The following is a 15,395-nucleotide window of genomic DNA, read 5'->3' on the forward strand; positions in this document are numbered from 1 at the left end:
ATCTACTCCAGTTACAGCCCGTAGCCGTTAGCCTGGGGAAGGACCTCGAGCGCTAACTCCATGCACTTTGACATTTACCCACCACGCACCGCGCCGCTAGCGAAAATCAACAGATGGTTGCTATAGCAACACAAGAAAGCTTCGTGACCTTTTTTTCATTGAGCTGTGCGAGTCGCAGGCAGGTAAAGGTGCTTTCCCAATGTCAAGACGAGAATTGAAACCTCCATTGCATCAAAATTGCCATTAATAGCTATGCCGAGCTCGCGTTTCATATTAAGAAAAACCGCGAAGATACAGTGCCTAAACAATTTTGTGATAAATACAGATTTATTTATTTACATAACTATAACCTACTTACCTGCTATTATTGACTACAGGGCAGGCATTTTGCTCGTTGTGTGGAGGAATTTGTTGGAATTTCTCATTTATCTACATTTTAAATGGAATCCATAACAATAACATATACGTGGTTTAAAATAAAAATATTGAAATATCAATAGAATATTTAGTTGATAAATTAGAAAAATTCGACTGCAGGCCACTATGAAATTATTTGCAGAAAAGTCAGCTTTTTTTAAACTTTAAAATCGTACGTAGGTTACAATCTCGCACTTAATATTAATAACCATCATCACAAGCACGCGCCATAACACCCGTGATCATGCGTCGCGTGAATTGTGTTGGCATTGCAGAGTTAATTAACTCTTTCTCTCTTTCTCTCGTCAAACCAGAAAAAAAAAACCAGATTACATCCACCGAAATTGCGCTAAAAAAGAAGAAGATTTCAATCCTAGCCTCACCGAAGGAACACAGCTTCAGTCAGCAGTAGGCGACGACTAATTTCTCTACCTACGTTACAAATTAATTAAATGTTAACTGGACCATAATGCTTGAACTATCGACATTTCAGCAGGAATTATCTGTGTAGGTGTAACGTTAATAAAAAAAAATTAAACCACGTCAATGATGGTATAATAAGCAAAAATAAGACAACGGTACAGATTACGTAGACACACGTATGACCAGATGTGTATTTTTAGACAAGACCAAATGATTTATTCGGCGTACGTAACGCGTCAGCTATTCGGACCGGGCTAGATGACGACGTCACAGGAGCACGCGTGGAACTAAGCTAATTGTAGCACAACCAAAACGGTCGCCGGGTGCAAGCCGGCCGCTCGTTGCGCGTAGCGTACGAAAGCGGTACGTGATTCAGCGCGTGGAGAAAGTGATGTGGCGGCGTGGTTGGCGCGACACACGGCAGCACGAGCAGCGCGCCGCGGCGAGCCTCCGCGCCCACGCTACACGCCGCCTGCCGCACTACCATCGCATCACTACACTTGTGCGCTCCGCGCTTTTCGCGCGGATCTGTCGACGTCGCGACGCCGCGCCATTTTCTCGCGCACGTGGGCGACGCCAGCGAACGAGGGCGCCCGGCTCGCATGCCATTAACGCGGCTGTCGTGAATGAACGCCGACCTCGACCGGGTGGCTAGCGTCCTTTGATAGGGCGCGCGGCGGGCGACGACCGGCCGCGGCTTTCGACGGGGGCGGCTGCCGCGCTGCACGCCCTCACGCCCGATCGCGCCTCAGTCGAGCATGTGGCGTTCTCCACGCGACGACACTCTCCGCGTGCGAAATCTGTGTTCATTTACCAGTAGATGCTCATGACTTCCCAGTGTGATTATGCCGTGCCGAGTAACCGTAGTTTCCTAAACGTATAATGTTCTGTGATTGCGTCAATTTGTTAGGACGTAAGTAAATAAAAAATAATTGTTGTGAATTGCCAGGGTAGTGTTGTGTGAAGTGCGCGCGCGCCGGTGTGTGGCGACGACGCTAGGAACGAGTGCAGTGCAGGTGAGGGTGCGGGGCGCGCGGGGCCGCGCATGGTGGTGTGCAGCAATTGGAGCCGGTGCGGGGATGCGCGCGTGCCATGCTCTCGGTGATCGCGATGCGTCGGCCGGAGGACGAGGAGTTGGGCGGACGCGACGACGGCGACGAATTCGTGGACATTTCACACATGCAGCTCCTGGTGGAGGCGGGCCCCAGCGGGCTTCACTACGGCGGGCCTCCGCCACCGTTGGCGCATCCACAGCCAAACGTGATGCCGCCTGCACACCATCCCCCTGTCACCACAAACGCGTCTGTCGACGACTTCTTCGCGCTCTACTTCACACCTACCTCGCATGGTGAACACGGTAGTATATTTTTACCCTCTCCAATTATTGGTGGAATTTATCAATCAATTTATTTTATTTTCGTAATATACAGGTAAATGTAGTACGAAACTACGGATCCCCATCATCTTCATCTCTCTTATTATACGTTTTCTAGGAAACGCCCTTACTTTTCCTGATTTCTGAAAGAGTGCCAGCTAATATTTACTATAATATTAGTATATAAATTACTTAAATTTGCTATTGTAAGCTATTTCGCGCACTTTGACAATTTACTCACTTTTCATGTCTGATCGCCCGACCATGGCATATTCTATCGTAGTGATAGTATCTCTGAATTTTGCTATTCGTTTTTCCAATACTAATTACGTACTATTTTATCAATTTCATTTTATAAACAGATTCACTTCACTTTTTATTTTTATGGCTCCATCAATATGAGAACTGATGATTTTGCCAATGTCACAGTTGAAAGAAAAAAAACGAAACAAAAAAAAATTTTCGCTAAGCTCTAATAGGACATTAACCGGTGTTGGTAAGTTGGACTACGGGAGTACTCAGTTGAGAATGTAAAACAAAACAGCAAAACAATATTTATAAATATATGTTATTTAAGTGGATAAATTTACATAGAGTAACAATATGGGGGGAGAACACTAAAGTTAAGAGGTTGTTTATGTTAATGGGGCGGGGGAATTTTGGAGAAAGTAAGTTATAAAGTGGAACAGCAATATTAGGACAATTGAAAAAAATGTGTTCCAAGGTACCGTCTTCTAGGCCGCACTCGCACAGAGAGTGATCTCGAACTCTGATTTTACGCAAAAATACAGGTGTGCAAACATGGCCTAAGCGCAAACGAATAATAGTGGAAGTGATGTTTTTAGGCAAATAAACAGATTTATTTCGTATGGTATTTTTATATGTTGACATTGATTGACAGATATGTTACCCCCTTTACAATCTATTCTTCCATAGATTATGCTATAAATTACTCTTCCTTTGATATGCAATCTTAGCAGTAGAATCGTTTCCGCTACTCACATTTTGGCTTCTCGTTTCAAATTCAAAATTGGCTGTTCGAATTTCGATGCTCTGTCTCGCTCTAACAAACGCTCGTCATTCTTATACCGACCTTGGAGGCATCTGATCTTCATCAGATCTAATAAATTTACGAAGTCTCACCTTTTCGAAGCCCTACACCTGGCCTTACTCCTACCGTGCTTACGCGCCTGCCTGATGACCAGTTCCTCGATCGCCTCACGCTAAACCTGGTCTTCACATTTATGCTCCTCCTACCTGGACCGTGTACCTCACCTTCACCTAGCGAGTTTGGAGCGGCAGGAGTAACTGAAGCCCACGCTCAAGATGAAGTAGAACTTCACCTCCTAATACAAAGTGATATAATACACTGCTGCACTACCACCACCGTCTCGTCATCATTCCTCGCTGCCCTCTGGTTCCCCTCTACAGCCGCTGTCCAGCTTACAACCTCGCTGCTTTTTGGTTCAGCACCTCTGTTCTCAGTCACCAAGTATCGAGAGCAGAGGCCTCCAACCCCATGTCTCCGTCTTCTCCTATCTTCACCTTCACACTACAATTATATTGCTCACTCTACCACGTCGTCTCTCTCTCAATTTCTTTCCACCCCGACCTTCTAGCTCTCTACCTCCCACATAAGGTACAATAAAAGCCTACATACTACAAAGTAAAACTAGGATTAAATTATATGAATAGCATTGGGTTTTAGGAAACTTATTTATACATATTTGATACGTGCGTCTTTATTCTGCTTTACAGTGTTTATTTGCATGCACTATGACGTGGCTGAATGTCTAAAGAGGATTTGATATTGGCACGTATGGTGGCTAATACAGGAGTCAAGTGTGCTGGTTAAGTATTTCCATTGCCGGAATTCTAAACAATTACGTAAGGCATAGTATGACGGCATATACTCGTATAAACGGCAACAAATTCGAATAAAAAATGAGGAATCATTGATTCACAATCAGCGTTGCATCTTTTTAGAAACTTTGTAGCAACTAACCTGGAGTACTTTGAACTAAGGCATGAATCGTCATCAACCGAACTATACTAAGAGTAAAGCTAAGCCTCTTGTCCAGAATATTGCATCTTCGAGGTCTTCACGGGTTCATTGTTCCACCTAATTTGACGACTCTCAAAGTATAGTATATTATCGTGAAATATTAAATAATATTTCAGATTATTATACTCGAATATGAAATTATGTTTCATATTGTAGAATATTTCAATTAAGAATTACCACCGAAATTAGATAGAGAAAACTAGCCTGAAAATACCCGGAAACCATTGAATTGTAGTTATGAAATGGGCGTAAAAGGAAGAGAAAAAAATCAACTAATCTTTCTTTATGATCTAATCCAAAATGTTTTTATTTTTTATTTTACCAATTGACGGAATGAACAAGTCCCTGAATGAACCCTTCAAAACCGGAACGCACACATAGTAATGCTCTGATTTTCACAAGGAACTCTACTGCTACTTTAATATACATATGTATGCAAATGTATTGAAAGACGTTTGACTTAATCATGAGCATTATTATGCATTAGCGTTACTGTCACTATTTTTTTTCAAGGCAATATTACCGAAAAAGCATTTTGAAGTGCTGAACGACACAATTACTTCACATGATCTAAATTAATACGTTATTTAAAGAAAGAAAGAAAGAAAGAAAACAGTTTATTACACAACCACAGACACGCATATAAACAACACAACATAGAAACAATAATAATAATAACAATTCAAAATTAATCTTTTAGGCTCTCGGAGAAGCGAAAGTCTAAAATAAATAATGATACAATAATAATAAAATATAAAATAAACAAAAAATAAAAAATTGAAACATTAACGCAGTACCTAATTCACCGTCATGCGTCTGGTGCAATCGGGACTTGTTCAGCTTTAGCCACAAAAGGTTTTTTTTTAAAACCGTTTCGTGGCGCTGATTTTCAGCAAGCCCGGGCGAGTGAGCCACTGACTACAATACATATTTAACTCAACAATGAATAGATAAATAAATAAACAGATAAGAAACCCGACATAATAGGTAGTGTACATGCAACTACATACACATGTGAAATACTTTTAATATGTAAATAATTTAATTTAGATGTAAATTGAAATGTTTCAAAGCAGCCAATTGTGACGTAGGTAACTTTTTTTTTTTAATAATATCAAGTGACGGGACGAACAAGTCGTGCCCCTGATGGTAAGCTACACGCCTGTTCACAACAGTTGCAGTGCCACTCAGAGCTTTAAATCGCAAAGATCTGAGGGGCACTGCCACTGCGCCCATCTGTAATTTCACCAGCACTCTTACTCTTCTAAACCGGAACACGGTAATGCTGATATTACTGCTTGGCGGCAGAAATAGGTAAGGTAGCAGTACTTCCCTGGACGAACTCTTTCACAAGAAGCTCTACTGCTACTAAAGCTCTGATAAGAAATGTAATATTATATATTGCTAGCGCATGCTTTTCATTACCCGCCATGTGCATCTCTTACAAATTACAATTAAAGTCTTGAACGTGCCACAACGTATTGGGCTCACGTAGCCCTTACAAAGAATCGATCCGTTTTTACTCGAAATAAACTTTTAGAAAAACATAATAAGTGCCACAAAAATTACCAGGTCTCAAATTAGAGAATACCCTGGGTGATAAATACCAGATAAGCGAAATTAAATTTCGTTCTGGAGGTAATACATAGACAAGAATAAATTTTATTCTAGAGGTATTACAATAGTACTAAATAAGAACGAAGTATAGTCAACCATTATTTTTGTTACTGGGAAGTATACGTCAAAATTATGTATACGTAACATGGAATTAGATATAAGTATTGAGGCATTGATGTAACCTCTTTTACTAGACGTGGTAAGATCGTATCAAATATTTAAAAAATATTTTGTTTCCAAAATCGAAAATATCAACGCTATTTCTAAATTAGACTTATGAATTCTTAAAGAAATTTGCATTCCTTGATCACTGGATACCTGAGAAGCCGTTATGAGGGTTGACACTACACAGATATCAAAAATTTATAAAAAAAACAAAGTTCTTATAAAGAAACTACGAAGAATCATTACCTCAACAATTAGAAGGTCGCTACGATAAACGAGGGTTACGATTTTTTGTTGTTCTTTTCTAAACTTAATAAGTTTAGAAAAGAACGACAAAAAATCGTAACCCTGCCTACAGTCAGAATTAAGGTTTAGATCATAGGTTCCCAAACTTTTTAGCTCAACGCCCACGCAGGCGAGATAAAAAAATTCAACGCCCACTACCACAAAAAATAAATGAAAACACGTATTTTTATATTAACTTTACACAAAAAATTACAAGGAAAGAAAATATATATGTAGTGTAGTGTAAATAGATAATTAGCAGTAGCAGCTCCTGGACAGCATCAACGCAATTGGGGGCAATTGCTTCCGAGACCCAGTGGGAGCTGATAAGTTCTATGGGTTCGTGGCGGTAGGGATCGCTTTTGAGAAACTATGGTTTACACAAACATTGGCGAATTTCTTGATCTAGATACCAATATTGGCTGATTGATACAATGATTTTGTACACACTGCAATTTTTGAAATAACCCTACTAAAGATATAATTAAATTAGAACTGAAAAAATCCGGAAACAAAACAATGTAAGTTCCAAAAAGTCAATAAAATCACCATCCGTAAGCTAACAACACGTGGAGACTAATTTAATGTGTTGGGCTCACATCATAGTTCTACCGTGAGGAATTAGGTAGTCTGCTGACTGTCTTGGTTGTAGCATCAGTTCAAAGTTTCCATATTATTTTAATATCATCGGATTTCCATAATATACCATATCCTATACCTTCAAGACGATCGGACAAATGGGAGTAAAATACATGTTTCATTTTTATTTATTTTATATATTTTTAAGTTTATTGAATATCACGATGTTTGGCCACCATGGCATACAATTATTTTTGTGAAATTACTCCACTAGTTTGCTATAATTATTAATACAAATATAGAACACTAACAAAAATTCCTACGATCCGGCTCGATTCGAACCAACATCTTCTAGCAAACCGTACCAAACGCTGTGCCAACCAAGCCAAGGAACAAACTAGCGGACCTTACAAATTTTTGTATGTGCTTGTTGCAGATCTTTGGTTTTTAACTTATTATACATTTTAGGAAAATTCACTGTCTTATTTACAATAAATTTTTCAAAACCCACCGTACCAGAATGAACAAACTCTCCGACAAAACACTCCAACCCATGGAACAGAGACATGAAATGAGACTACAGAACTCAGAGGACTTTGACTTGCGCCATGCGCCAATTTAATACAGAGCGTATTAAAGAGGCCATTGAGCGGAACAAAGTCCAAGGTGTTCGCGAGAGATCTGTTTATTGAGCAAAGCCAACTGATGAAGTTGGAAACTGATGACCGTAGCATCACTTCATCTAAGCCTGAAATCCTTAGGGAGATAAAGAGTTTCCACAAAAGCACCTGTTGAAAGCGAGGCTAAAAACCCCAGAGCCAAGCTTACCCGACATTATACCGAAGACATCCCGGACGTCAGCCTGTATGAGATTAGTGTAGCTCTCAAACAATTCAAGAACAACAAACCGGCGGGCGATGATGGAAGTTCTACAGAAGTTCTATGAGCGGGCGGTAAGCCGATACTTAAAGTCCTCCGAAACTTAAAGATAAAGCTTTTCAATTCTGTCATCGTCTAATGTCACATGCCGAAGGCAGAAGCGAGATCGTCCTGTACTTCAAAAAGGGTGATAAAGTACTCTTGAAGAACTATCGCCCAATCTCGCTTCTAAGCCATATCTATAAATTGTTTTCGAGAGTTATCACGAATTGTCTCGCTCGCAGGTTTGACGACTTCCAACCTCCCGAACAAGCCGGTTTCTGAAAGGGTTTTAGTACCATAGACCACATCACAGTATTTAAAAAAAAAAAAAAAAATCCATACGCTGCTGCAGGTAGGGAGAGTCCCCACATAACCCTTGAGTTTCCCTGGGATCAGGGGTATCTATATAAGATCGCCCCCTCCCACCGTCAAAAAAAAAGGTTATACAGAAGACCGAGGACTATAACCGGCCACTTTGCTTAGCGTTTGTGGACTATGAGAAGGCCTTTGATTCGATCGAGACGTGGGCGGTGCTGCAATCTCCCCAAAGGTGCCAAATAGACTATAAGTATATCGAGGTATTAAGGAACTTATACAAAAACGCCACTATGTCAGTCCGATTACAGAATCAGAGCTCTAATCCCATCCAATTGCAACGAGGCGTGAGACAGGGAGGTTGCATATCTCCGAAACTGTTCACTGCTGCGTTGGAGGATATTTTCAAGCTTCTGGACTGGAAAGGACTTGGCATCAACATCAACGGCGAGTATCTAACACACCTTCGATTTACCGATGATATAGTTCTTATGGCTGAAAACTTGGGAGACCTGAACACAATGCTCGAAGATCTCAGTAGTATTTCCCAAAGAGTGGGTCTTAAGATGAACATGGACAAGACGAAGATTATGTGGAATGCTCATGTTGTACCCGCTCCAGTTAAAATTGAGAGCACTACACTCGAAGTTGTTACCATTACGTATACCTGGGGCAGACTGTCCTATTAGCTAAGTCCAACTTTGAGAAAGAGATCTCTCGTCGAATCCAGCTCGGATGGGCAGCGTTCGGGAAACTACAAAAAAACTTTGCGTCCAAATTACTTCAGTGTCTCAAGACGAAAGTCTTTTACCAGTGTGTGTTGCCAGCGATAACATATGGATCGGAAACGTGGTCTCTCACTATGGACCTCATAAGAAGGCTCAAGGTCACTCAGCGGGCAATGGAGAGAGCAATGCTCGATATTTCCCTACGTGATAGAATCAGAAATGAGGAAATCCGTAGGAGAACTAAGGTAACCGCCATAGCTCGAAAAATTGCTCAGCTCTTTGGGCGGGGCACAAAGCTAGGAGAATAGGAGAACCGATTTCCGTAGGGGTGGAAAGGTTCTTCAATGGCGACCGCGCACCGGGCAACGCTCAGTGGGTAGGCCCTCAGTGAACGCTCAGTGGACCGACGATCTGGTAAAGATCGCGCGAGGAAGCCGATGGATGCGGGCAGCTCAGGACCGATCGTCGTGGAGATCGTTGGGGGAGGCCTATGCCCAGCAGAGGGCGTGAATTTATACAATTATATTATATTTAAATATGAGTCATCAAATGCCATTTACGAATTTCCGTCTTTAGCAAACAATATAAAGTGTTTATAAAAACAAAGAAAAAATCTATAAAAACACAATTACGTAAAAACTACTGAGTAATTAGGAAATGAAACTGGTTTTCCGGATTTTTGTTTTTTTTGTTATAACGCACACACTCAACATAGCCCCGCACTAGGGAAATCCTGTGTCGCGGGTGTCATGGACACACACATAGACAACCACAAATTACACCCAAACTCACGAGATACATAATTGTAGAGCATACAACTATTTCTCCCGGCCCGGGAATCGAACCTGGGACCTCTGCGTGGCAGTCCGGCGTGGTATCCATTCGGCTACGGAGGCAGTTAAATCGCCAAAGTTTGTTTTTTCAAACAAACCGACGTTTCGGGCCCTTTACAGATCCCATGTACCAAAGTCAACCGTGACCATGGGACCTGGAATCCGGAATCCGGAAATGCTGAAATCCGGAAAAACGTTTTCATTTCCTATGTGTAACAATCACGAAAACCTAAGAAGTCGATACTGAGTAATTAATTGAACAAATAATGAAAACAAAATAATAGACAAATATACAAAAGTTAGTGTGTCATCGCCAGTCACGTGACGGGTCAAAGTGACGTTCGGTCATTTCCCTCCTGACTGTGTCTATGTTTGTACAGAACAAATTAAATCAGAGTAATTTGTGATGTATTATGAAGAAGTCTCAATGCACGCACCAGGTACTTGCCTAAGTGCTCGCAAACGGCACTTGCAAAAGTGATCGCCATCTATACTGCAACAAGTTAGTACGAAGCTGTATATGTAACACAATTCTGGACAATCAATATTACCTTTGACGATCCTCAGCAAAAAAACTAACATTGTTAATGTGTGAACTTACACGCAACGGCAAAAAATGGCAAAAAGAAATTATGACCAAGATAAACAAATATTCATCAACAGTAGGTAAGAACCATCCTGATTAAATTGGCCTTCATATAAAAAAATTGTGATCAGTCCATTCGTTTGGGAGATACGATGCCACGATGCCTTAGACAGGCATAGACAAAGGCTTCAAACTTTCAAATAAACAAACCCTCCCCTCTTTTTGCGTCTGGGTTAAAAACAATGTAATAAATGAAGAAACAATAAGTGAAAGAAATGAGTATTTCTTTCATGTATTGTATACATAGTGAATGCTATAGCATTGAGGTTTGCGTGCTTGTGGCACATCAATATGCTTTATTTATCATGCAGAAAATCATCATCACCCAGACCTTATTACCTATTTGGGGTCGGTGCAATTTTTCTTCGTCTACCATACGTCTCAATCACGAATCTATTAATCCAGTTATCGACATTCATACAATCCATCCCTTTGCCTTGGTCTTTTTCTCCTAAATTCATTTATATTAACTTTTAAAAGATACTCAGATTTAAAAAATCATTCCCTTTTGTCAATTTTTTTTCTTTTCAAACTGTATCCACCCAATGCTGATTGTATGTGTCTTCCAATACACGCCATCCTTCCAGTCTTGTACCTTCCTCATTCAATTTCTCTTCGCCACTTTTGTCAATTACTTATACTAAACATTTTTCAGATCTGTGTTGAATTTTATATATTTATCTAACCGAATATAGCACCATGTCGTGTTCTTTATGAAAAATTAGATTCATAGGTAATTATGTATGTGTCTATATGTCTTGTCTGTGTATTTTACTGTGCTACATATGTAGTATCTGTGCAATGTGGATTATTATATTTATGGAAAGTCAAAATTTTAGTCACGATCTGCCTATATGAGTTCCCCATTAACGTCTCATGCACCCCCAATTTCTAGTAGCAGTAGAGCTCTTTGTGAAAGAGTTCGTGCAGGGAAGTACTGCCACCTTACCTATTTCTACCGCCAAGCAGTAATGTCAGCATTACTATGTTCCGGTTTTGAAGGGTAAGGGTGCTGGTGAGGTTACATTAACATGGGACTTGTCAACTTACGTCTCAGGGTGACGGGCCCAGTGGCAGTGCCCCACAGATTTTTGCAATTTAAAGTTCTGAGTGGCACTGCAATTGTCATGGACATGCGTGTAACTTACCATCAGGCGCACGACTTTTTCGTTCCGTCACTTGATGTTATAAAAAAAAATTCACCGCCGTAGACCTCTTAAAGGTCGGAACGAACCTGTGGGCATCGATATAAACCACTTTGGGAATCAACGTTTTAGACAAACGCGTACATGGTAACTAAGTGTACGTCAATTTTACATGAAAAGAAAATTATAAAATGGACTTGTAAGGGATTTATTGATGATTACGCATCAGCATACGTAGCCAGCAACCCTCTACCAGTGCCCAGCAACAGGACATATATGAGCTAATATATTTAACAGTGTAACACGCCTAAAGATGAATGTTAACAAATACATGTACAATTACACTAATAACGAAATTAAAGAATTGAATAGACGATTGACTTCAAATTTCCTAAAGTATACTTACAGCGTGCTAACGCTTAAGCAGAATATACTGAACGACTAATGTGACTTTATAATTGATCAAATTGATGACCCCCTACGAGACATCAAAATGACGTGATGCTAACTGGTCAAGTCTAGTCTTAATTGAGGCACATGCCGTATCATCTTTCAAACATTCCGGCGGCGGTACTTGCTTGTGTCAGGTCTCCAGTATTCAATCTAAGGCATGTTACCCTTCATCTTTTGACTTCCGTCTAGGATGAATAAACCTCACTTCCGTGCTTTATCCAATAACAAAATAATTAAGAAATATATATACGAGTACGTTGGAAGCAACATTTCTTTGTTCTGTGTGCTCGGTAGGAAACTGCAAAGCTATTATTTGCGAACAAGGTAGGCATATAGTACAGTAGTACATAGGTATACCTACGAAATATATCAAATCCTCATCTTTATTCTGAGACGAAATACAATATAGCTTACAACAACATAAATGCTCTCAATTAAGTATTCTAAGTACAAACAGGCCCTAAGTTAGGATCAGCGTTCCGCATAGCGTTATCTGTACCGGACGGAGCTAATCGGCTGCGTCTGCGCAACCACCGCTATCGCCCGCGACCACAGTAAACATTGCTAATATGTTGACCACGTCATGTCTTTTGTGATTTTGCTTTGTTAATTGATTACTGTCATAGATGACTTTTCAGACAAACATAAACCGTTACCGTAACAAACCTTATTCAGATAAATTATTAGAAATGTAATGAATGGAAACAGATTAGTAGCAGTAAAGGTCTTTCTTTGTGACAGTGTTTGTCCTGGAAAGTACTGCCACCTTCCCTATGTCTGCCGCCAAGCAATAATATGGTCATTAATGCGTTCTGCTTTTGAAGGGCTAGGGTGCTGGTGAAATTACACGCACATGGGACTTGTCAACTTATGTCTCTCAGGTGACCGACGCAGTGGCAGTGCCCGTCAGGTCTTTGCGATTTAATGCTCTGACTGGCACTGCAACAGGCGTGTCGCTTACCGTCAAGCGCACGACTTATTCGTCCCGGTTTCGAAGGGTAAGCCCTTCGAAACCGGAACACAGTAATGCTGACATTAATGTTTGACGGCAGTAATAGGTAAAGTGGCACTACTACCCTGGACGAACTCTTTCACAAGGAGCTCTACTGTTACATGCAGTGCACAGAGATTAAAACATTTTGTACCTTGCTATATTTATCCAACCGCGCTATATTTTTCAAAAGTGTTGTATGTGGCGGTATTTTGTAAAATATAGCTCGAGTGGATGAAGATTCCATCGCCGAGATAGACATGTAAACACCACATCACCAGTCAGTCCGTGACCACGGCCTTAGCATCTGACTGAAACGTCAGGGAAATAGATAGGTGTGAAAATACCTATCCATGTTTAAACGCGTTTATTCCCGTTTCCAAATCATTTCAATGTGTAGTAATCGCGAAAACTTAAATTCGACACTAGATTTTCGTGTTTCAAGGCGGTATTCAATTCAGGCAATTTCAAGGCGGTATTCAAGGCTTTGCAGCTTCACGTCTACTAATTCCGAGTCACTTATAAGCCTCTTGACACGCTGCTCAACAGAATCCAAAGTGGTAAGTTGGTATTTAGCAAAACCATCCAATGGGTGGCAGCATAGTAGGTTCTCAATCTCTTCCAAGGATGATATGGAGCCACTCACAAATTAAACTTTAAACGTTTGCAGTTGTAACGTCAACGCGTAGTGTGACTGATAAAAGGTTGAAGGGAAGTCTTGTTTGCATGCATTACTCAGATTATGAGAAAAAAGGGCTGTTAGTATTTAAATTGTTTAAACGAAATTACGTTATTAATATTAATTTTAATTATATAATAAATAAATGTCGAACCGCACCGCTTTTCCATATCGCTGTTTTGCGAGTATAGTGTAAACAATTCCATTCCGTACAAAGAGGAAGTTGTTTATTTAATTCTTTTGAATTAACCTTTGACCGTTGTAGGTAGGTGTTTATGGTCGATGAAGTACCTTATTTATGTACTGTGAATCTAATGAAAAGTGTCAATTGGAAACACTGAGAAATTTTGAACGATGCATATTTTTCAAATCTATTACATTAGTTTATAATTTTGGCCCAGATCTATCATATATCTAGAAAGCCATTACAAACTCGAATTTAAACGAAAATGGACCTTACGTTTAGGACTTGTAGCCGTAAGTACAAAAAGGTGCAGATAGATACACAGCTAGATAGATATCATTACTACTATTATTATACCAGCTACATAAATATGTACTAAACCCATCGAGTATATAACCAGAAATACAGACGAAATAAGGGTCATACATTCCTGGTAACTCATCAGTGATACATCACTTATCAACTCTCGTTTGCGCTGAAATAAAAACAGGTCAACAACTGACCTGTGTGTACGTCTCCGTATATTCCAAAAATATTATGTATTTATTGTAATAATGACAATATCTCTAACAATGGCGTGGTGTTCCATTCGATTGTGTGAGGAAAAACAGCAAAACATCTAATTACAAAACATACAGAATCAAATATCATCGGTAATTAAATATGTAATTTTGCAATTTTCGTTCATTAGCTCAAGTTATCTGGTCGAATTGAAGTGAAACAATTGACGACACCCATTGACGACACCCGTCATATGTTTCGAATTCGGGCTGGCCAATCGGAGCGCAGTTGTGACAGTAATGATATAGCAGAATAGTTTTCAAACAAATTAAATGACATTTCGTCTCTATTTCTGGTTATATACTCGATGACTAAACTTAAAGGAAACAAGGTTCACGCAACACGGGTCTATACATAGGTGCATATAGTCATCGCACAGCATTATAGCGCATTATTTTTGAGAAAGTGAAATAAAAATTAAACTAAATTAAGAGAAATACTGTTAAACAAGAGAAATTTAACTATTACTACTAATCGTAATATTTTAAATTTTTATTATCTTAACTCAAATTCAAATTCAAAACAATCTTTATTACATAGGTAAGCATTATTACACTTGAAATCTTAACGCTGGTTAAACTCCGCTCATTCGTAAGGCAGATTCCCCTGAGAAGAATGAGCAAGAAACTCTAGGGGTTGCTCTTTGTAAATAACATTTGTAAACATTCAACATTTACAATATTTATTTTTTTATTTGAAACATCAGAGATCGAGACTACCTCCATGAGCTAAACGAGTTACTTCCACGGATTTTTGTCGTCCAAGTACGCAGAAGTTGTATAATAACCTTTAGTATAAAGTTTTTGTTTCAAAACTATAGGTTTTAAACCTCGTGGAAGGCAAATTTTATATATCAACCGGAATCTTGTTATGGAAGCGTATACATTGCCCCTTAAATGATTATGAACTGACATTTGTACTAAAAACGATAACCAACAATATTAATACTTGATCAAAACTTTTTTTCATCCTACAGTACTAGAGTATTGTTTGATGAAAAATGCCTTCAACCT

At 39.7% G+C, this 15,395-nt stretch overlaps 1 protein-coding gene across 1 annotated transcript in view; it reads left to right on the forward strand.

Moving 5' to 3' along the window:
- The first annotated feature begins 1,912 nt into the window (after positions 1-1,912).
- The window catches only part of LOC113229544 (early growth response protein 2-like), a 49,973-nt gene continuing 36,490 nt past the window's right edge, over positions 1,913-15,395 (forward strand). The window contains exon 1 of the mRNA XM_026463176.1: positions 1,913-2,197. Coding sequence (XP_026318961.1) covers positions 1,933-2,197 — 265 coding nt within the window. The 5' untranslated portion in view covers positions 1,913-1,932. The remainder of the gene's footprint in view (positions 2,198-15,395) is intronic.

Source organism: Hyposmocoma kahamanoa, unplaced genomic scaffold (genome assembly GCF_003589595.1).
Source record: "Hyposmocoma kahamanoa isolate Upper Pololo Valley unplaced genomic scaffold, ASM358959v1 62, whole genome shotgun sequence".
Taxonomy (NCBI): Eukaryota; Metazoa; Arthropoda; class Insecta; order Lepidoptera; family Cosmopterigidae; genus Hyposmocoma; species Hyposmocoma kahamanoa.